The 22399-nt window shown below is 35.8% G+C and overlaps 2 protein-coding genes, 1 non-coding gene and 1 pseudogene across 6 annotated transcripts; 1 reads left to right on the top strand and 3 right to left on the bottom strand.

Annotated features, from left to right (window-relative positions):
* Nucleotides 1–386: 386 nt before the first annotated feature.
* Nucleotides 387–485, bottom strand: LOC114723263 (U6 spliceosomal RNA). Its single transcript, XR_003738221.1, has one exon. It is a non-coding gene; the product is annotated as a U6 spliceosomal RNA (small nuclear RNA).
* Nucleotides 486–1116: 631 nt separating this feature from the next.
* LOC114723260 (OBERON-like protein) lies at nt 1117–13516 on the bottom strand. 4 transcript variants are annotated; one of them, XM_028909438.1, is made up of 4 exons: nt 13487–13516; nt 13242–13362; nt 2678–3850; nt 1506–2113 (listed from the first exon to the last, which is right to left on the bottom strand). In XM_028909438.1, exons 3-4 carry the CDS (start codon nt 3810–3812, stop codon nt 1506–1508), a joined length of 1743 nt encoding a protein of 580 aa, XP_028765271.1. In that variant the 5' UTR covers nt 3813–3850; nt 13242–13362; nt 13487–13516. The 4 variants fall into 4 exon arrangements, with proteins under 4 accessions (XP_028765273.1, XP_028765271.1, XP_028765270.1 ...); XM_028909437.1 differs by having other exon boundaries at nt 2678–3835; XM_028909439.1 differs by lacking the exons at nt 13242–13362; nt 13487–13516 and adding an exon at nt 4320–4333 and having other exon boundaries at nt 2678–3835.
* Nucleotides 10255–12730, bottom strand: LOC114723259 (OBERON-like protein). Its single transcript, XM_028909436.1, has 2 exons — nt 11596–12730; nt 10255–11103 (listed from the first exon to the last, which is right to left on the bottom strand). Exons 1-2 carry the CDS (start codon nt 12728–12730, stop codon nt 10490–10492), a joined length of 1749 nt encoding a protein of 582 aa, XP_028765269.1. The 3' UTR covers nt 10255–10489.
* Nucleotides 13517–17893: 4377 nt separating the features above from the next.
* On the top strand, nt 17894–21897 carry LOC114723261 (oleoyl-acyl carrier protein thioesterase 1, chloroplastic-like; annotated as a pseudogene).
* Nucleotides 21898–22399: the final 502 nt, after the last annotated feature.

Here is a 22399-nt window from a genome sequence, read left to right as displayed (position 1 = left end):
AAAAGAAAAATTTGAGAACTTATTTTATACTACTTCCAGTCCTAATTATAAGACCTTATTTGTAGTTTATAAATAAAATTTTATAATTAAAACAGGAGATAATAATTATTTTTTCCCCTAAGATTTCATTTTAGTTCTTCCTAAATAACATCACTGTCCCTACCCTCTGTGAACAGTATTGGCCACAGGGCATTATTAGCACCTTGTAATGGCGCCAATACTGTTTTTTTTTTTAAATAATTAAATTGGCGCTTTTTTTCCACTTTCGTCTCGTGAGTCGTGACCAGATTCATGAGATCTGCGCAGAATCTGCGAACTAATGATAAAAGAAAATAGTCAAAACACTCATGAAAGGACGCAGACTTGCATAAGAAGCAAGAACCGATTTGAAGAGACAAAATTCCCCAATTTGTGCGTGTCATCCTTGCACAAGAACTAAACTAATCTTTTATCGTTCCAACTCTATCAAATGTCTCCAAAGAGACTGGACTGGGACCAAGCCCGTAAAATTATTGGTAAAATTATTATAAAATTTTAAGTAAGAAATATAATTATTAAAAAGTTTTAATAATAATAAAGCAACTTACACTAACAAGTTATAAGGATAAACTAATACAACACAATATAAATATTATAAAATTAAAGAATAAAAAACCATGATTGCATTAAATATATAAACTTTATTTTTCAAAGAACTTCAAATTCAGATCATAAAATTACACCACAACCTTAAAGCATGAAATTTAATGGTTGTGGGTCTTGCCCACCAAATCACCAATGACCAAGCTTCTGTATTAGGTCTTTCTTAAGTGAGATTATAAATTCAAACTCATTATGAAATAATAGATGCGTGAGTTATAATATATAAAAAGCGACATGAAACTTATTGGTTTTTAAGAAAATTTATTTATTTATTATTAAAAAATAAAATAAAAACAGGGTGGCCCAGACCTCATGGCCAACCCCTAATCAGCCCAGCCCATATGGATTCTGGCCCAACGGCCCTATATCATTTTACAATCAATTGTTGAGGTAGCCCTTGAAAAAAAATATAGGATAAACGACTCTATCAGCAAATGTATCTGGCCTTGAGCCCATTGATGCAACTCAAATATATGGCATAAAACAACACTGTAGTCTACCACAACCTCAAAACTATAGCACTCGCACAGAGAGTCACTACAGAAAAAACTACTTTCCCATTAGGTGTATTGCCCTAGCGGCAAAGCAGCCCATTGCACGGGGGAGGTAGACGGTTCTATTCCCCACAGGGTCAGTTCGTCTTCCTTTCTAATTCAAAAGAAGAACAAAATACTACTGCTACAAAAGCAAGACTACACATAATACTGGACAGAACAAGCCTAGATTCAACTGCTTTAAGCATCCACTAAGATCTTCTCAATACAAACGAAGATTAATAGGGATTTGATTGACTCTTGACTAATGGTTCAACAGAAGATATTCTTGAATATGGCAAAAGAGTAAAACACAAACAGAACAAATAATCATGGATTTGTTCGGAATGGGTGACGCTCGTTAGGCTGACTATCTGCCTTAGGAGGTAAAAGCAGATCATGGATCTTGGAATACATCAGAATCTGAGATGGGTCACCACCACTACTCTGCGAAGCACGAGAACTCTCCTGCAGTTTGATCTTCTCATAGAGATATTGCTTCTCAGCTTCGGCCTCACTTAATCGTTGTTTCAAGTAGTTGCTAGTATATTCTTCCTCTGATTTATCCGATTTGGCAAGAGCAATTCTCTGAAGCTTCTCAGCCTCTCGTTTAGCCTCATTAGCCTTAAGCTGGAACATATCAGCCTCTGCAGTTTTAAGCCTTACAATTCTCTCCAGTTCTTCTATCTGTGATTTCTTTTTTTGCCTGTCCATCTTGAGTTCTGCTGCTTCCCTCGCCTTATCTGCTAATTCTTGATCACAAGCATCAAGAGCCAAGCGAGCCTTCTTGAACATTCTCATCTTCTCATCAGCTACCATTTCCATTTTTCTTATAGCCTCCTGCACTACTTCAGCAATTCTATTGCATGCGTCCTGTGGAGCAATCATCCTTCCACTTTCTCCATTTTCAAGGCTCTTTGGGGAGTCCACCTCAAGCTCTTCATTAAGGAAAATCATTAGTTAGAACATGGGGAAAAGTAAATGCTTGGGAAAAGCCCCTGGCCAAATTAAAAGACAAAATTCCAATGTATCAATTAATTAATGAACAAAGAATTAATGCCTTCATTTATTTGTTTACTTATTTATAGATTTATAGATTTGTTAAATCATATCTCTTGCTAGCCGTTTCTTCATATATCTTTACATGTACAATAACAAAAACAATAAACCTTATCTCACTAGGTAGGGTCGGCTACATGAATCACATTACAACATTGTATATGTTCACATGTACAATCATTATAAAAGATATCACGCTTCAAGCTAAAATCACTACACCCTTTCATAATATCTAGCTTTTATGTATTGTAAATACTTGTTTTTGGTATCAGAATGAACATGCCTGGCATTATCAAACACAATACTTTTTTTTTTGGGGAGGGGGGGGGGGATGTCAAGCATAAAAATGTATTCTTTTACTACGTATAAACCCAAGCAAGGTCTATACTAAGGCAGAAACTGCATGATTCAACAGTCCAAAGAAATAAAGGAATCATTCTTACCCTGGAAAAACATCAATATTGCACTGCATGCAGCATTTGGTTCCACCATTCCACTTTTCATTTTCTCCTTTAGATCATCACACTTCCAAAACAGTTTCCACCCTCTGGGGTCTTTACTACCATGAAAGATCCTACTAACAAAATCAAGTTCCCTCATTAAAGCCTCCCCATCCCATGATGGCGCACAATGCTGAAAAACATCTTTAACCCAACCCAACAGCTCTGAAGTCCTCTTGCAGGCTTGGCACCTGAAAACCATTTCGCTTGGTCCTGCACCACTCTTTGCAGAAGGGCCCATGCAAATAAGTTGATCACGAATGGCACAATCTGTATGAGTCCAGTGGGAGCATAAATCACACCCAATCCAGCGACACGTATTTACTTCAAAGTCAAACTTGTTGCAGATTACACACATGCAGAGATTGCAGAAACCATTCCTGCTGGTGCATATTTCACAGGTACAGTCATCAGCAGGAAGCTGGTTCTGACAAGCTATATTTCTGCATCTCCTGTACACAAAGATCTCAATGAGGGAAGGTTGTGAAAGACTGATGTTGGGATGCAAAAATGCCTGAATTCCAGTATTAATAGCAACGAGGATTTCAAGCTGCACACGATGTGCTCTGATCAATGTCTTGGCCGTTAAATCAGTTCGACTTTGAACAAGCCTCTGCAAAGTGAAGAATTCCTCCCTGTGCTGTGAACCATTCCCTCCCTCAAGGATCACTCGTAGGCTGTTCTTCAGCTCTTCTAAAAATTCATCAGGTAGATGATGCATCTTTTCAGATATTATGTCAACCCTTTCTCTTCCTATGTCCTGAAGGGTGATTTTGTCAGCACTAGAAACACGACGAATGACTGACAGCTCAGGGCAATCATCCTCAACCTTCGCATTTGCCATTTTTTTTGCAGCAATAGCTTCAGCAGTGGGCCAGGTTTCTCGTGAACTAGCACTTTCAGTAGGAGATTCTCGAATATTGTCAGAGTTTGATCTAGGTTCCTCAGGAGAGAGACGAGGATCTGAAGAAACCAGGGAGAGTGAAGTTTGCAGTCCTCCAACACGAGATTGCTGGCGTGGAGGTAGCATTTTAGAAGACGATTGCTGGTTGATATTGGAGCCAGAGGTCACCCCCATCAAAAGTTTAACTTTGTCAGTGACTGCGGCAGCAGTGACTATATGTAATATTATTAACCACCATAATTATAATACCTTCATTGTAGTCATTCTCATTTAATTCATAAAGGCTGAATTTAATGCTAAAATTTGCAATAGATGAGGAACTCAGACAAACAAGGGAAATAGACAATTTATATTTTTTCAAAAGAAAAATCTCTACATGGACTGTTATATAGACATGAATATGCGAGCCCCGAAACAAATCACCTAGTAAAGTATTCAAAATTAGCTGTGCCTGTTTGCACAAACCATCAGCAACTCAATGAGGAGTTAAGATCAAAAGTTACAGAAAGATAGTATAAACAACCACAACTAATTTAAAATACGGATTTTGGAGCTCGTATATTCAAGTCTATTTCAGGGAATTATTATATCAGCGTTGGGATATGCGAACTAGAGAGAAGGCAATTTGAATGAGCAGAAAACAGACCAGTAGCATTATTATATCAATAATCAGTGTCTTACCTAAGGCCTGATACAATAAGAGGAGATGAGATGACTGGAAGGGAGCAAGAACCAGAGAGCAAGCGAGCTTCACCTTTAGATTTCACACTTCAGTTTCGTAGAAGCATGAGAGGATCACTAGATGAGTGAGAGGGAGCAGCCGAGAAAGGCAAAGCAAGAAGAAGCAAAAAAAAAAAAAAACAAGAAGAAGTCAATTTTCAGAGAAAATCGGAAAAAAAAAAACAAACAGAGAAAAAAATTATAGCACAAGGAAATGCACCTGGAAAGGGCGAGGCAGATTCAGAGTGGGAAAGGAGGAGAAGCAACGGCGGTGGCCCACAACGACGAGCGAGAGAGCCGGAACGACGGCGCAGAACGTTGACTCTGAACCTGAGATGAAAAAGGAACGACGAGGACGGGAGGAGAGAGCTGCTGGAAAGGGACGAAGAAGAAGAGAAGGAAGCCGCGTGCTTGACTGAATCGTGATGCCGTGAACTCTGAATCTGATTTCTGAGAGAGAGTTGTGAGTCTGCGAGAGAATCGAATTCGATTAGGGCAAGGGAATTTTTGCAATCAGGGAAAGATAACTCCGATGACCCCGTTGACCAAAATACAAAAACTTTGAAAAATTGGGAGAAAAGAATGAAAGGGGAGAGAAGGGAGTAACAAAGGGAACTCGGTTGTTTGGATGGACGCGAAAAGAGGAGGAAAGAAAAGGCAAATATTTTAATTACAATAACACCCTCATATCAATACAAACGACTCGCGTCCTTGACACAGAAGCTAGTTAATTTTAGGGGAAAGTTGGAGGAAATCCTCATTTAAAAAGTTAATTGTAGAATATGACTTGAACTTTTGAGTTTCTTTTGGAGAATTAAAACGGAAAAAAAAATTACCACAATACTCTTAATAAAATGCAATTAGGATCAAGTATATGTAACTAAAGATCAAAAATATACAATTAAGATCAACTATATGCAATCAGATCATATATGTAACTAAGTATCCTTAATATGCAATTAGGATCAAACATATGTAATTGGAGATCAAGGATATATAATTAAGATCAACGATAAGCAATTAGATCATATATGTAACTAAGTATCCTTAATATGCAATTAAGATCAAGCATATGCAACTCGAGATCAAGGACATGCAATTAGGATTAACGATATGCAATTAGGTATATGTAATATGTAATTAGGATCAAGTATATGTAATTGGAGATCAACGAAACATTGAAGACAATAATGTATGAGGTCTGATGAGATTGTTGTTCTGAAGAATAATTGCTTTTAGTGGATATAATCCTAAGATTCAATAGGTTCTTTCATTTTATGATGCACAACAAGAAACTGCAGATAATGGTTTTAAGATAACCCAGAAAATGAAATGGAATAAAAAGGCAATATATCCATTTTCCCCAATAATATCAGGCCTAATAGGAGTATTGTCACAGCTAGCAATAGATATAACATCTGACCTCAATATTTAGGAAAAGGAAAAATAGGAGAGGAAATAGTTAGCAATGAAAAATAAGATATTGTCTAGAATTTAGCTAGGTCAATATTTGGTTAAGCTTAATAAGGCACTTGGATTGATTTTAGCGTTTAGGGATCAAGATTCATCCAAACGCCAAAAGTTGAGTCAGAAAGGTTCTTTAAACTGATCTAGTGAATTCTGCACTTGTACAATGTTTTCATTGGCAAGGGTAAATGAAGACATCTCAGTTCAGCATCAAGGAGATTTACTATCAGTTATTAAACCTCTGTTTAATGGTTAATTCGCTTAATGGTAACATCCCAAAATCTAAGGGTGCCCCAAAAACAGTATTCAAATGTTAAGCTCATTCAAGAAGTCAAATAAGTGTTTTTTGTATGCATAAGCAGTCCAATAAACTAAAACAGACTCATGAAACACTTTACCTTCTTTGTCACGCACCAACCAAGGAAAGACTCAATTAACTCTTCAAAAATGTGGAAAAGTTTCTTTAACTTATGCTCATATCAATATAAATACATATAAAATTCCACAACAAGTTACATATATTCTCTGCAATGCTCCAATTTTCTTGAATACTTCACCTATTAGGATGAGAAAACTGAAACATGTTGAGCATCTGAATCTATCAAATTGTGGAATAGATTGTGCAGGAGCATCAGGTTCTTCCTTTACTCGATCTAAAATCAAAACTTTCTGGATGCAAGCCCGACAATTAGGACATAGAATCCTTGTGTGGGTGGCTTCTGATATAGGCTTTCCAGATATAGTTCTTGGGAGGAGTTGAATCCCTATAAATAATAGGATCAGGGGAAGATAAAGTTATGTTCTTCTTCTCAATGTCACTGAAGCTAGAATTGTCCTTTGTTTCAGAAATTTCTTGCCCTCCATTACATGAACTTATTAAATACAACGAACTGTAGAGATTCTTCCTAAATCTGATGTCCCTTGAACTATAAAGGCAAAACAGAAACTCATTTTTCTAAGTAGGAAAAAAAGAACCCACTTTTTTCCCTGATGGCACATTCTTGGGAGGAGTCGAATCCCCAAGAATAATAGGATCAGAGGAAGGTGAAGTCATGTCCTTCTTCTCAATGTCAGTGGAATCATCCTTTGTTTCAGAAATCTCTTGCCCTGCATTATATGAATTTTATTGAACAAGGAACTATAAACAGTCCTCCTAAATCTGATGTTTCTTGAACCATAAAAAGCAAAAAAGAAACTCATTTTTGAATTTCATAGAAAGCCCACTACTAATCAGCTTAACAAAGAGCATAAACCAAATGTGCTGCAGATAAACTCTTTGAATTTCTGCTTGTGATGTTTCTGCAGGAGAACAAAGTCTGCAACTGGGTAAAGCGTGAGCTCGAAAAAGGTTTAGAAGCATTATTATTTGTAAGGGAAGCCAACGAACAGGCAAATTTATGTTTGCTAAAGCTCTCAATATGATTTTACTACCTCCGTTCCTAATTATAAAACCCCATTTGTAGTCTATAAATGAAGTCTTATAAATAGGAACGGAGGTAGTATTTGTTTTGTACGGTTCTTCACAAACCTTTTCAGTGAAAACGCAAGAAGAAGAAGAAAATTTTTGCCATTCACTTTTACACAGTCAGGACGCAGGACTACTAAATACTGAAGATAAAACCGGGTTGGAAAAAAAACAAAGATGTTGATTATTGCATGGCAAGAAAAAACAAATTTTGGGGGACAAAATTTTTATCTTACATTCCACCTTTTAAAAAGAAATAAAATAAAATATTTATATGTTCCAAAAAAAAAAGATATTTAGTTATTAAATCCATAGACCTTAAATGTAGCGTACCTTGCACATGAATATCTGAACTAGTAAAGGTGGTGACTTGCCCTGAGTAAGCCCACTTCTTCTTCAACCTCTGCTTCTGCTTCTGCCTTCTCCTTCCACTGCTTCAGTAAGCCTTCCATTCTTCACACTCTTCACACACCAACTGAGAAAGGTAAATCTATTATTTATATGGAGCCATGAGTCAACTCACGAAAACGTAACAACATTAATTAAAATATATAATGCGGAGGACATGTTCCTTGTGTTTAAGATTAACCATGTTCCTGTTGAATTTGAAATTTTGGTGGTGATAATGACCTTAGTACTAGCCAGAGAGAGCATCAGTATAGTACTCTAATGGCGAAAAGTCTTGTTTTAATGGCTTTTTCTTTTCTTTTCTTTTCTCACTCTCGTAAGTACTGAACCAAATTCAGAGATTAGCTGTAGAGATTCTCCAAATTTGTGTGATAAAGAAAATAAAGGATACAGAGCCGTGTAAGGAATAATGATGGATTTTAATAAGACAACATTGGAGTGCTCAGTAGTAGTATAGGACCCATATAAGGATGGGCTGCAGGTTTTGACTTCAATTGGTAAGAAGCATTCAGCCAACGGCTTTGTGATTAGTACTCTTGGTGACATAAGAAAGTCCATATGAGCTTGTTTGAATTGATGTTTGTAAAATTTTACAAATTAAAGTTGACATAATAGTAAAAACAGTAAATTAGTGTAAGATAATTTATATTTGGACATACTTTTATAAAAAAGAATTAATTTCAGAAAGTTAATTCTTCAAAAAAAAAAAAAGGAAAAAAAGCCAAAAACAACAAGAAGCCAACAAAAAGTTATTTCCACTTTACCATGACTTTTGGTCTAAAAGTCATTTTGTCCAAAAGTTAATCTAAACATCATTTTTGAGATTTCAATGAGCTTCTTGCTTCTCAAGGTAGCTTTTTTCTTCTCAATGTGATGCCAAACATAGCTTATTACTATAAAAACTAGTTTGGTGTTAGATTTGGTTCTAAATATATAATCTCAATATATATTACTCCTCCGGTCCTTAATATAGGACCCATTTAACTAATTTGATTAGATTAAAGAAGTTAGGTAAGTTAGTTAATTATAAAAATTGTGACACATTTTTCCTAAAATACCATAATCATCTTTCTTAATACCCCTCTCTATCTTCTACTTGATTATGGTTGATGGAGTATCCATAGGGGTAATTTAAAGAAAATTGATAAATATGATAAATGGGTATTATTTAGGACCAAAACCAACTCAGCAATTGGGTCCTATATTAAGGACCGGAGGATTATCTCTTATGTTTATTAACTTTTTTCAGATTAATTTATTTAACTTATAAGCTAGTATATAATCTGATATTAAACTGGGATATTTTACCAAGATCATGTCACATTTGATATGATTAACTAATTTATTTATACTCATTAATATATCAAAATTAGTTAAGTAGCTAGAAATGAACAATCACTTTTGATCATGTTTTTAAGGAAGTCAATGCTCATACTATTATCTCCGATCTTTAATATAAGAACTAGTTAAAGAATTAAATTTGGTTCTAAATATAAGACTTTAGCCTATTTTGTCTCCCACATGAGCTGTCTAATAAATTAAGGAGACTGATGAAACACTTTGCCTTCTTTGTCACGCACCAAAGAAATAGCCAACTACTAGTTGTTGAAAAATGTAGCAGAGCTTTTAATTTATGCTGTGATCAATTAGTATAGATATAAAAATATGAAGTTCCATAACAAGTCACACTCTTTCACAAATTATAAATAATATCACTCTCCTGACATTCTGTATGCTACTAGTTAGAGAGCATTAATGAGCTCCATACATATGATACAATTGGCCTTTTTTGTTTTCCAACTCTCGTGAGTAGAGACCACATTATGAGATCCCGTACACATTTTGCGAGCTTATTATAAAGAAAATTTAAAAAGAAAAAAACAGAAAGGAAAAGGACATAAACCCATGAAAAAATTGATTTGAAGAGACAAAATTGAAAGACTCAGTACAGCACCCTTGTACAATTAGCAATTCTAAACATCATACATAACAACTTTTTAAATTAAAATCTTAATTCTTTACAGGTTAAATTAATACAACTTTATTTTTCAAAGAACATCAAATTTAGATCATAATATTACACTATAAACTTATAAAATGAAATTTAATGAATTTCTACAAGTTAATCTATTTAATATTAAAAAAATAAAATAAAACACAGGCTGGCCCAAACCATCAAGGCTAAGGCCTAATCAGGCCAATCCATTCAAATTTAGGCCCAAAAGCCATATTTCATTTTATGATCAATTGTTTGAAGCCTCACCGAAAAATACATAGGATAATCGACTCTAGTGTTAGTTTTAACAAAAGAAGCTAATTTCTCCCATCATAACGAATCAAAATTTAAATTCCCATTAGCCAAAAAAAGAAAAAGACCACGTTTAGTATCCAACAATCCTTGAACAAAATTACCTTCAAGTGCGTAACAAGAAAAAGAAAAAGAAAAAGAAAAAGGAAAAAAAAACAGATTCCACCTGCCACTATTTGCCTGGCCTCGGGTCTTCATGCAACTCAGAAAGATGGAACAAAACTACCAGAGTGTCAAAACTATCGCACTCATACTGATAACCCAGCACTATAGAAGAAACTGTTATTGCTACCAAAGCAAGACTTTATATTACACACACACACACACATATATATTACACTGGACAGAAGAACAAGCCTAAATTCAATCTGCTTTCAGCATTTACTAAGATCTCTTCTCTATCCGAAGGAAGATAAATGGGATTTAATTAACTCTTGACTAATGGTTCAACAGAAGATATTCCTTCATACACAGAACAAATAATCATGGATTTGTTCGGAATGGGTGACGCTCATTAGGCTGACTATCTGCCTTGGGAGGCACACTATAGAGCAGATCATGGATTTTGGAATACATCAGCAACTGAGATGGGTCGCCACTACTACCCTGCGAAGCACGAGAACTCTCCTGCAATTTGATCTTCTCATAGAGATATTGCTTCTCAGCTTCAGCCTCACTCAATCGTTGTTTCAAGTAGTTGCTAGTATATTCTTCCTCTGATTTATCCGATTTGGCAAGAGCAATTCTCTGAAGCCTCTCAGCCTCTCGTTTAGCCTCGTTAGCCTTAAGCTGAAACATATCAGCCTCTGCAGTTTTAAGCCTTACAATTCTCTCCAGTTCTTCTATCTGTGATTTCTTTTTTTGCCTGTCCATCTTGAGTTCTGCCGCTTCCCTCGCCTTATCTGCCAATTCTCGATCACAAGCATCAAGAGCCAAGCGAGCCTTCTTGAACATTCTCATCTTCTCATCAGCTACCATTTCCATTTTTCTTATAGCCTCCTGCACGACTTCAGCAATTCTATTGCATGCGTCCTGTGGAGCAATCATCCTTCCACTTTCTCCATTTTCAAGGCTCTTTGGGGAGTCCACCTCAAGCTCTTCATTAAGGAAAATCATCAGTTAGAACATGGGGAAAAGTAAATACTTGGGAAAAGCCCCCGGCCAAATTAAAAGACAAAATTCCAATGTATCAATTAATTAATGAATAATGAATGCCCCAGGTCAAAAAAAAATTAATGCCTTCATTTATTTGTTTACTTATTTATAGATTTATAGATTATAGATTTGCTAAATCATATCTCTTGCTGCCCGTTTCTTCGTACATGTTGACATGCACATCATTATAAAAGATATCATGCTTCAAGCTAAAATCATTACACCCTTTCATAATATCTAGATTTGGTGTCAGAATGAACATGCCATTTGACATTATCAAACACAATACAAAATAGTTTCTTTTTTTCTTTTTTTCCTTTTGGGAGGGGGGTGTCGAGCATAAAAATGTATTGTTTTACCACCCAACCAAGGTCTATATTATGGCAGAAATTGCATGATTCAACAGTCCAAAGAAAAAAAGGAATCATTCTTACCTTGGAAAAGCATCAACATTGCACTGCATGCAGCATTTGGTTCCACCATTCCACTTTTCATTTTCTCCTTTAGATCATCACAATTCCGGCACATTTTCCTCCCCCTGGGGTCTTTACTACCATGAAAGATCCTACTAACAAAATCAAGTTCCCTCATTAAAGCCTCCCCATCCCATGATGGCGCACAATGCAGAAAAACATCTTTAACCCAACCCAACAGCTCTGAAGTCCTCTTGCATGCTTGGCACCTGAAAACCATTTCGCTTGGTCCTGCACCACTCTTTGCAGAAGGGCCCATGCAAATAAGTTGATCACGAATGGCACAATCTGTATGAGTCCAGTGAGAGCATAAATCACACCCAATCCAGCGGCACGTATTTACTTCAAAGTCAAACTTGTTGCAGATTACACACATGCAGAGATTGCAGAAACCATTCCTGCTGGTGCATATTTCACAGGTACAGTCATCAGCAGGAAGCTGGTTCTGACAAGCGATATTTCTGCATCTCCTGTACACAAAGATCTCAATGAGGGAAGGTTGTGAAAGACCGATGTTGGGATGCAAAAATGCCTGAATTCCAGTATTAATAGCCACGAGGATTTCAAGCTGCACACGATGTGCTCTGATCAATGTCTTGGCCGTCAAATCAGTTCGACTTTGAACAAGCCTCTGCAAAGTGAAGAATTCCTCCCTGTGCTGTGAACCATTCCCTCCCTCAAGGATCACTCGTAGGCTGTTCTTCAGTTCTTCTAAAAATTCATCAGGTAGACGATGCATCTTTTCAGATATTATGTCAACCCTTTCTCTTCCTATGTCCTGAAGGGTGATTTTGTTGGCACTAGAAACACGACGGATGACTGACAGCTCAGGGCAATCATTCTCAGCCTTCCCATTTGCCATTTTTTTTGCAGCAATAGCTTCAGCAGTGGGCCAGGTTTCTCGTGAACTAGCACTTTCAGTAGGAGATTCTCGAATATTGTCAGAGTTTGATCTAGGTTCCTCAGGAGAGAGACGAGGATCTGAAGAAACTAGGGATAGTGAAGTTTGCAGTCCTCCAACACGAGATTGCTGGCGTGGAGGTAGCATTTTAGAAGACGATTGCTGGTTGATATTGGAGCCTGAGGTCAACCCCATCAAAAGTTTAACTTTGTCAGTGACTGTGGCAGCAGTGATTATATGTAATATTATCAACCACCATACATAATTATAATACCTTCATTGTAGTCATTCTCATTTAATTCATAAAGGCTCTATTTAATGCTAAAATTTGCAATAGATGAGGAATTCAAACAAACAAGGGAAGTAGACAATTTATATTATTTCAAAAGAAAAATCTCTATATGGACTGTTATATAGACATGAATATGCAAGCTCCGAAACAAATCACCTAGTAAAGTATTCAAAATTAGCTGTGCCTGTTTGCACAAACCATCAGGAACTCAATGAGGAGTTAAGATCAAAAGTTATAGATGGATAGTATAAACAACCACAACTAATTTAAAATACGGATTTTGGAGCTCGTATATTCAAGTCTATTTCAGGGAATTATTATATCAGCGTTGGGATATGCGAACTAGGGAGAAGGCAATTTGAATGAGCAGAAACCAGACCAGTAGCATTATTATATCAATAATCAGTGTCTTACCTAAGGCCTGATACAATAAGCCGAGGAGATGAGATGACTGGAAGGGAGCAACAACCAGAGAGCAACCCGGCTTCACCTTTAGATTTCACACTTTCAGTTTCATATAAGCATGAGAGGATCACTAGATGAGTGAGAGGGGGAAGCCGAGCAGGGCAAGAGCAAGAAGGAGCCAAAAAACAGTCAATTTTCAGAGAAAATCGGAAAAAAAAAACAAAGAAGAAAAATTATAGCAAAAGGAAATGCACCTGGAAATGGCGAGGCAGCCCCAGAGTGGAAAAGGAGGAGAAGCAACAGCGGTGACCCAGAACGACGAGCGAGAGAACCGGAACGACGGCCCAGAACCTGGACTCTGAACCTGAGATGAAGAAGGAACGACGAGCAGGGGAGGAGAGAGCAGCTGGAAGGGACGATGAAGAAGAAGAGAAGGAAGCCGCGTGCGTGACTGAATCGGGATGCCGTGAACTCTGAATCTGATTTCTGGGACCGGGTCGTGAGTCTGTGAGAGAATCGAATTCGATTAGGGTAAGGGAATTTTAGCAATTAGGGAAAGCTAATTCTGATGGCCCGTTTGGGTGGAAAGAAAAACCGGGAGAAAAGAATGACAGAGAGAAAAGGGAGAGCAGGGGCTGCAGGGCGTACCAAAGGAAACTCTGTCGTTTGGATGGACACGAAAAGCGGAGGAAAGAAAAGGCAAATATTTTAATTACAATAACACCCTCATATCAATTTATACGAGTCCTGCGTCCTCCGAACGCCGAAGCCAGCTATGAGGTTATAAAATCTAAATTTATTTTATCTCATGAATTGATAATTTCTTTTAAAACAAATTTATTTAATTTATAAATTAATGCATCATAATTATAAGTCACTTTTAATGTGTCACTCCAAAACCAATAAAAATCTTAAATATTATTAACTCTATCTTAAAATTTAACAAATTTTTTATTTTATCTCTGTTAATATATATTTTAATAAATAACTATCTACGTAATAAAAATGAAGATAAAATAATGTATTTATTTAAATTTAATAATGTGATTTATAAATGCAAACAAGAAAAAGCTTCTCTCCCCCTTATAAGTAGAATCAAAACATTATATAATCTAATAAGTTATTTCAAAAATATCATGTCATATTTGTTAAGATTAAGTAATTTACCTAATTTAGTCAAATTAGATAAATAATTATTACATTACATATGCCAGAAGTATTTATTGTGTCATTTCTATCAAATTAAATCAAAAGCATAAAAACATTTTTTTTATTTTGATTAATAATCAAATTGGAGAAATTTTAAATATATTTGTCTCCATTATGACAGTTTATGTCAAATTTGGGAATAAAAACATGGTGTTGGTAATACAAGGGGATAGAGAGTAGAGATGCAAAGTCCACTGCATATTGGAAAAATAATTGTAAACAATGATTATTATTCTAGTAGTACCATCACCTATCATATTTGGATGAGACTCTGGGTTCAAATTAGGCTTAATGTGTTTATATGCTTATAACCTAACATATCTAGTAAATAAGTTAGGCTCAAGTTCAAATTTATAATAGGAAGGCCTAAAAATCTACACGCTTAGCGTATTTAGCTTTTTATTTCCTTTAATTTACACTACTAAATATATAAATATAACATTCGGTCCACAAAAAAATATATAACTATAACATAAATCAAATTTATAAATTATTCAGGAAAAATTATAATAAGGTCATATCTAGGAGAATAAAATATAAAAATGTTTTGAAACCATCAAATTAATCTGAAGTCTCAAAGAACCTTATTGCAAGAGATTTTATTTGTTTAATTACTAAATTATTCTTATCTTTTTTTTTTAAATATGTGTTGACAACTAAAAATACAGTCATTAACAATTAAGGTGTACTAATTAATAACTATCATAGCAGATATTGACAACGCATACATTATATTTTTGTGATGTGCTGAGAAAATATGTTGTTAATAGATTTGTGATAGTTGTTGATTGTTACACCTTAAGTTATTAATGACTGTTCTTTCAGTTATCAATGCATACTTTTAAAAAACAATTCGGTAATTAAACAAATAAATCTCTTGTAATGAGAGCCCTTGGAACTTCAAAATAATTTAATAATTTCAAAAGATTTTTTTGTATTTAATTCTCCTGAGTAGGATCTTATTACAATTTTCCCAATTATTTATAAAGTCACTAACTTAACATGAATCCCAAATTTCATATCCTATCATTCACATAACGAAACATCAATCAGAATGCTGTTGAGGGTGCTGTGATGATAATCTGTTGCTGACTGTGCGACGAGGATGCTCAGCTTGCACAATTCAGCATGCCTGAAATTTCCTTGATCATTGCACTTGGCGCCAAAATTCTCCCATCATGTATAGCTAAGTTTATCTTGTGCCAAATAAGATTAATGAGGAGGAGGATTTCACAAACATGAAGTAGATCATTCCTACCATCATTATGCAATTGAGATAAAATGAGCTTAATCTAGAAAGCAAATGAGTTGAAGGAGAATTCTGGGATTTTAATCAAGAAGCTGCAAAAACCAAAGTGCTGCAACAAAAGACACTGAATAAACAAATGTTCGAACGTTTCTTTATCGGTACATCCAAAGGGGCAAACATTAGAAACATTCATGTGATCCTTCTTAAGGACATCATTAGTACGTAATGCCTGGTTCAAACGTTTCCAAATATTAAAAATAAAAAAAAGAAAGGCCTTGAAAGGTAGAGGAATTTTCAGAAAAGATTATGAATCCGATTGATAGGAAGGTAACTTTGGAGGCATAATTTGAAACCTTCTTTGAGTGTAAAGATGTGCCCGTCCCAACTCATTCGAGCACATACATTCATAAAAAGGCACTAAGGTGTGAATAATTGAATCAACAATGGTTAATTAGTGGCACAAGAAGGTGTTTTGTTTGTGTTATTGTATCACGATGTATAAATAGAGCCAAGAATATAGATTGGAGTTGACGGGTCAGTCTACCACCCCTTATAAAAGAGCGGGTTAGGGGTTGGTATTTTACCAGCTTGTCAAGGTGCAAGCTGCTCTAGCCTGCACCGCATAACCCGCGGGCTGTGGTGGGTCAGCCCACCTAACATGTCACCTTTTTTTTTTTCACATAAATAATATGTTATTTTATTATATTTAAAAATTTTCTTCTCTCATTTACATTTTAATTTACATGTTACATAATACATATGTAAATAAAAAATATTTTTTAAAAATAAGCATACTATATTTATAGCAAAAATTTAATAACTACAATCAATATAAGACAATGTTTATAACAAAAAATATTTTAGAAAAACATGGTAAATGAACTTTTAAAAAAAATAGATAAATAACTTCTAATTTATTAAGAGATAGTGTGTTGTATCAAACATGGCATTTGTATGAAAAAAATTATAAAATTTACCACTTGATGAGTTGATGTTAAATGTTATCATGTACAACATTTCTAATGTATTGTTTTATATTTGTATTGACTATGTTAAATGTAGTTAAATATAATTTATACTGTGATTACTTTTGAAATTTTGAATCACCATTTATTAATTTAAAAAATTAAATAAAAATAAGATTTAAAAATTAAGAATTAAAAAAAAAAAAAAGATCCAGCTGGTCAAAATGTAGGCTATTCTAGCCCGCACCGTATGACTTGTGGGTTTTGGCGGGTTGGCCTGCAACCGGGGGGCCCGCAACCGGTGGGCTGGCCCATATTCCCAGCTATATGCATAAGCCACTTAAAAGGGTGGTTAAGAGGAATGAGAGAAAACACGACCATTATCATTTTAATTTGTTGCCAAACTATAATTTGTGAATTTGAAAAATCACAAGCAATACTACTTTTGGTCCTTAATATAAAATTTATTTGGTTTTATTTTGGTCTTAAATTAATATCTCAATTCTATTTGTTTCTTATATTTATCTATTTTTTTCAAGATAGTCCTTGTAATAATAACAGTTCTAGCCAATATACTGATTATTAAGAATATTTTAGAAAATAAACACCTATTTATTAAAATAATTATTTAACTAATTTTCTTAATAACTTAAATTAATTAACTAGCTCTTATATTAAGGACCAGAAGTAGTATAGGGTTTCTTGGCCACATATTCCTCATTCTCATGATGTACGTGACCTTTAAGGCTGAAGCCAAAAGAATGATGAGTTGAAAACATGATGCAACATGTTTACTTGGCAACAATGTTTCATTTTAATTTGAGTCCGTTTTAAAATAATAATTATAAATAATTTTTGAATTATAATTTTTAAAATACGAGATAAATATGTCAATTGTCAAAGAAAGTGGTTTTAATTTACGTGCACCGTTTTTATAATCATGATTTCAAATGAAATTTTCATGTTTGGTATTGTACAAAAAAAAAATCATGTTGGTGATAATGCAAAAGAGGGGCACGTGACTATGAGAGAACCACGTGCCGATAGTGCCCGCAATGTGATCAATGTCGGTCTCAGCGCCACTTGGCTTCATAAACTGTATCCAACAAAAATACATCCCACTCACCGATCTTCCATCAGCGTCAACCCAAAGCAGAAAGCAGTTATGCACTTATGCATCTCACCAGTCATGGCACCTTCGTTATTTTCTCCATTCTCAGTGGCATTTCCCTTCGCTTGCTCCCCTCGGTCTTATCGACCACGTTTCTCTTCCAGCATCCTTTAGTCTGACTCTGAGAAATCTATAAACAAACACGTTGAGAGACGCAGACTCTGTGCGCTCCTCTCAAAGTCTGCTGAATCCGAGAAAGAGGGAGATTCCCAACGGAAAATGTTGAAGATTTCTTGTAATGGGACAGATCCCATTCAAGCCCTAGCTCAATGCAGATTCAATGCTCCGCCCAGGTCCTTCTTCGCTCGCCGGAGGAGCGACGTCGTTGTGTGCTCTCGCGAGACCAAACGTCGCCGGTTCTTGCCGTCGTGTCGGACCGTGGAGGCCTTGGGTTCGATGGCGCAGTGACACGGGTTGAACCCGGTTCGGGGACTTTGGCGGACCGGTTGCGTCTGGGGAGCTTGACGGAGGATGGATTGTCTTATAAGGAGAAGTTCATTGTAAGGAGTTATGAAGTTGGGATTAATAAGACGGCCACTGTTGAGACAATGGCCAATCTCTTGCAGGTAAAAACGTTATCCCTGCTTGTTTCTTTTTCAATGCATTTCAATATAGCATGACCGACGGGATTTTCCCTATCTGTTTCGTTTGTTTGTGTATCTTCGAATTAGACTGGAAACCTTTTAAAAGTTCAAAGTCAATTTTTTAGGAATTTCTCGTCTTGAATTTTCATGCGAATTCTACCGAAACGGGAAGTGAAGATTTGGGCATTTGAAATTTCTATTCCACGCCCTCTCTCTCTCCTTCCTCTATTTGCATTGCATTTCTATTTCAATTGCATTTGTGAACAATTAAATAACAGAGTTCGGCAGGTATATAGGATAAGATTGTGCAATGTTGTTGAGATAATCTGTTCCTTATTGTTGTCTATTGAGTTGTTTAGGAACTGAACTTGTCTGATAGTAGAAGACATTTTGTTTGTTTTCTAGCATTAACTTTGTGATTATAGGAGGTTGGATGTAATCATGCTCAGAGTGTTGGGTTTTCGACGGATGGATTTGCTACCACCCCTACCATGAGAAAATTGCGTCTCATATGGGTGACTGCTCGCATGCACATTGAAATCTACAAATACCCTGCTTGGTGGGTTTTGCTCTTAACCATGTTGGTTTATGTAGAAACTTAGCGAGAAAAATATTTGACTGGAAAATTCCAACAGGAGTGATGTCGTTGAAATAGAGACGTGGTGTCAAGGGGAAGGAAGAGTTGGAACCAGACGTGATTTTATACTCAAGGACTATGCTACCGATCAAATGATTGGAAGAGCAACCAGGTGAGAATTTTTCATTATTGTGAACCGTTTCTAGACATGCAATGCTCATTGATACGTACTGTGAAGTTGTGGAAATTCTCTGCTACTGGAAATCCTTTGTTCCAAAATGACAAACTTCGTGTTTCAGTTTCAGTAACGTATGCCTGATCCAGTTTTTCCTCACCATTTGTCTGTTATAAGATAGAATAATGGTCGGAGCTTTTATTTCTATTGTTTTGGTGTCATAATATCAAGAATATTCTAGTTGCTACTGAAACCGTGGTTAAATCATCCAACTAAATTGCCGGGCTGCATTTTAGTTCTTCCCGTATATAAATGGTTTGAATTTTTTTCTTTTTCGGGTTGGGGAAGTTGAGGACTTGTGAGATATTTGAAGTGATGAACTTAATTCCTCTTATTGGAAATTTCTATTATTTGCCATAAATTATGCACATTCTACTTTCTATCTTTCCAATAGTGTACATTAAGTGCTTCACGTCATGCTTTAAGGTTTAACTAAGTTCTTTTGAATATTTTATGTTAATTTGAAATCTTGAACCCCCTTACATTTGTCTTGAAGCACAACTTTAACAAACCTGTCCAATAATTCTGACTTGTGAGGTCCTGTTCACTAGGATGTCAGGAATTTTATTAAGCCTATGTTGTATAGTGGCGGTCAGAAAGAGGGGAGAGATCGAGAACAGAGAAGCAGAGAGAGATATTAGAGAGAGACAAACAGCAACAGAATTTTTCATTAACTGTAGACACACACCATAATCCTTTCCATACACTCCCTTTTTTAGCCGCTGCCCCTCCAATGGTGACAAATCACCAATTAAATTTCGGTGAATGCACACGTCACTTAATATTTTACAAGTTACACGCCAGCCTTGTAAACAAATAAACAATAATATCCATCCATAAAATCTAAAGTTGACAGGAAACTATTCTATGATGCAATGTGAGAAAATTTAACAAATAATTCTTAGCTGCAGTCTCTGTGAAATGTACTTGGCCTGTGGAATTGATGCTTCTGTTGATTTTATTGATGTCATGTATGCAACTGTCCAAAACAGTTTTGTGCTTTAGATGCTTCTTCCATAAAGCTGACAATCGGCATTGATTCCTTCAGCAAGTGGGTAATGATGAATGAGGACACTAGGCGACTCCAAAAGTCTCTGATGATGTCCGTGAGGAGTATCTGGTTTTCTGTCCGCGTGAGCCAAGGTATGTTGCTTTTCTACCTTGCGTTGAGATCATTCCTAGTTGACAATATGTTGCACAATGTAAACCTAGAATTTTGGTGAACAAGAAGGGGAGGGCACTGTTGGTAACAACGCCACGTCAGTGTGAAAGTGTCTTCTTGAACGTCTATGCTGATAAGCAGCAAATTAGTAGTAGCAGCTTGGCTGAAGCATCCTGGTCCATAGTTGCTTTCATTTTATTGTTTTTGTTGTGTGGTTCTAGGTTATCCTTTCCTGAGGAGAATAATAATAGCTTGAAGAAAATTCCAAAGCTGGAAGATCCTGCTCAGAATTATAGACTAGGACTTGTGGTATGATCATTTAGCTTATATAACTCTTTTCTTTTTCTCTTCAAATTTTCCCTGGATAACTCGTAATTTGCTACATATGTTTAAGGTTCTATCTTATAGCTTTTCTGATCTGGTTATGATTGTAGTAATTTATCTTATGAGGATATCCTATTGCTCTTTCCTGTGTACTTTTTCCCTTTTGATATAATTTCTTTTATTATGAAAGAAAATATCAAGATCCTGGTTCTCATACTAAACTCTCAAATACTGCAGCCTCGAAGAGCAGATCTAGACATGAACCAGCATGTTAACAATGTCACTTATATTGGATGGCTGCTTGAGGTACTTCGAAAAAGTCTACATTTGTTCCAATTCCTGAGCAATATATAAGCATGTGTTCTATCCATCTATGTGCATATGTATGTATGGCTGGCTTTTGGTTGATAGTGAGGGGACCAAAGATCAAAAGATCACATAAAAATCACATGGCACGCTCTAAGTTACGTAACTTGGTGTTTCAATCTTGAACATTCGTGTCAGATCCAATGGTCAAGATTCGCTTCTCTAAATTCCTTGGCAAACTAATGCCATGTTCTCTATAACCTTGTATAAAGCTTCTGTTAGTTGTCGCAACAACTTCAGAGGAGGTCTGCACAATTTATTCTACCTTTCTTTTTTTAATGGGATACACATTTTTTATCCATTTTTTACATGCCATGCATACATGTGCCTATTCAATAGACTGCAACCTGACTCATCAGTTCCATATCAAAATGAGTCCTTTTCTCCAACGCTTCATGTTGGCATCATGGACTGACAAAGTTTTATGGCAGAGCATGCCTCAGGAAATTATCGACGACTATGAGTTGCAAAGTATAACATTGGATTACAGACGTGAGTGCCAACAAGATGATATAGTTGACTCCCTCACAAGCTCGGAACTGGCAGAGGGAGCTGAGGCAGTTGCAGAACTCCATGGTACAATGGATCCGCCACGGCAAGGGAAGATGATCAAGATTGCCGGCAGTTTCTGCATCTACTTAGGTTGTCTGGTGATGGACTAGAGATCAACAGAGGACGAACAGAATGGAGAAGGAAAGCTCCAAGATGATGCATCTACTCCTACCTTTGCTCGACTCTTTTTTGGTGGTTCTGTTTTGTCTACTCTTCGGCATTGGAGATTTTGCTTAGAACTCACGAACTTTTTCTACGGCTGTATTATTATAATTTATCCGGTTGTTATAAAGTTTGTCAACATCACTGAATAGGGGATATGTTTTCTGCTTGCATTCTCAAGAGATCAATCTTTTAGTTCTGAGTAGCAAGGAAGATGCAGAATTTATGATGTAACGAGGAGATTTCAGTAAGCACCTATGGAGTTAAATCCAAGCAGCTAAGTTTTATTACGCTTTCTTATTGAGCAAGAGTTTATTGCAGATTGAAATGATCGGGAAAATTCTACTGTTTATAAAGTGAGTTTTGTGCATTCATCGAAACAAGTCCCGTTTTTATAACCAATGTTGTTTGTAACTTAAACATATTGTGATTTCTAACTCATGACTTGTAAATAGTGATTTCTCACTTTTTAATATATTACTATTTTTGGTTTAAAAAAATAAGAGTTAGTTGACTATTTTGAGTTAGATTAAGAAAATAATTAAGTTAGTTATTTGTAATAAATTGGTATTGTCTGTTTTAAATATCTTTGCTAATAAGTTTATTGATTA

This window comes from Neltuma alba, unplaced genomic scaffold (assembly GCF_004799145.2).
Source record: "Neltuma alba isolate B1F8T4 unplaced genomic scaffold, ASM479914v2 tig00012128_pilon, whole genome shotgun sequence".
In the NCBI taxonomy this organism is placed as follows: Eukaryota; Viridiplantae; Streptophyta; class Magnoliopsida; order Fabales; family Fabaceae; genus Neltuma; species Neltuma alba.
Note: the sequence above shows the minus strand (reverse complement) of the source record. Positions and strands in the feature narration are given on the sequence as shown.

What these genes read in the sequence shown, in the direction of transcription:
- LOC114723260 (XM_028909438.1), bottom strand. Translation starts at nt 3,812, where the DNA reads ATGGGGGTGACCTCTGGCTCCAATATCAACCAGCAATCGTCTTCTAAA. An exon ending in AATATTGATGTTTTTCCAGG is followed by an intron (nt 2,114 to 2,677) that starts GTAAGAATGATT and finishes TCCTTAATGAAG; the next exon opens with AGCTTGAGGTGGACTCCCCA.
- LOC114723259 (XM_028909436.1), bottom strand. Translation starts at nt 12,730, where the DNA reads ATGGGGTTGACCTCAGGCTCCAATATCAACCAGCAATCGTCTTCTAAA. An exon ending in AATGTTGATGCTTTTCCAAG is followed by an intron (nt 11,104 to 11,595) that starts GTAAGAATGATT and finishes TCCTTAATGAAG; the next exon opens with AGCTTGAGGTGGACTCCCCA.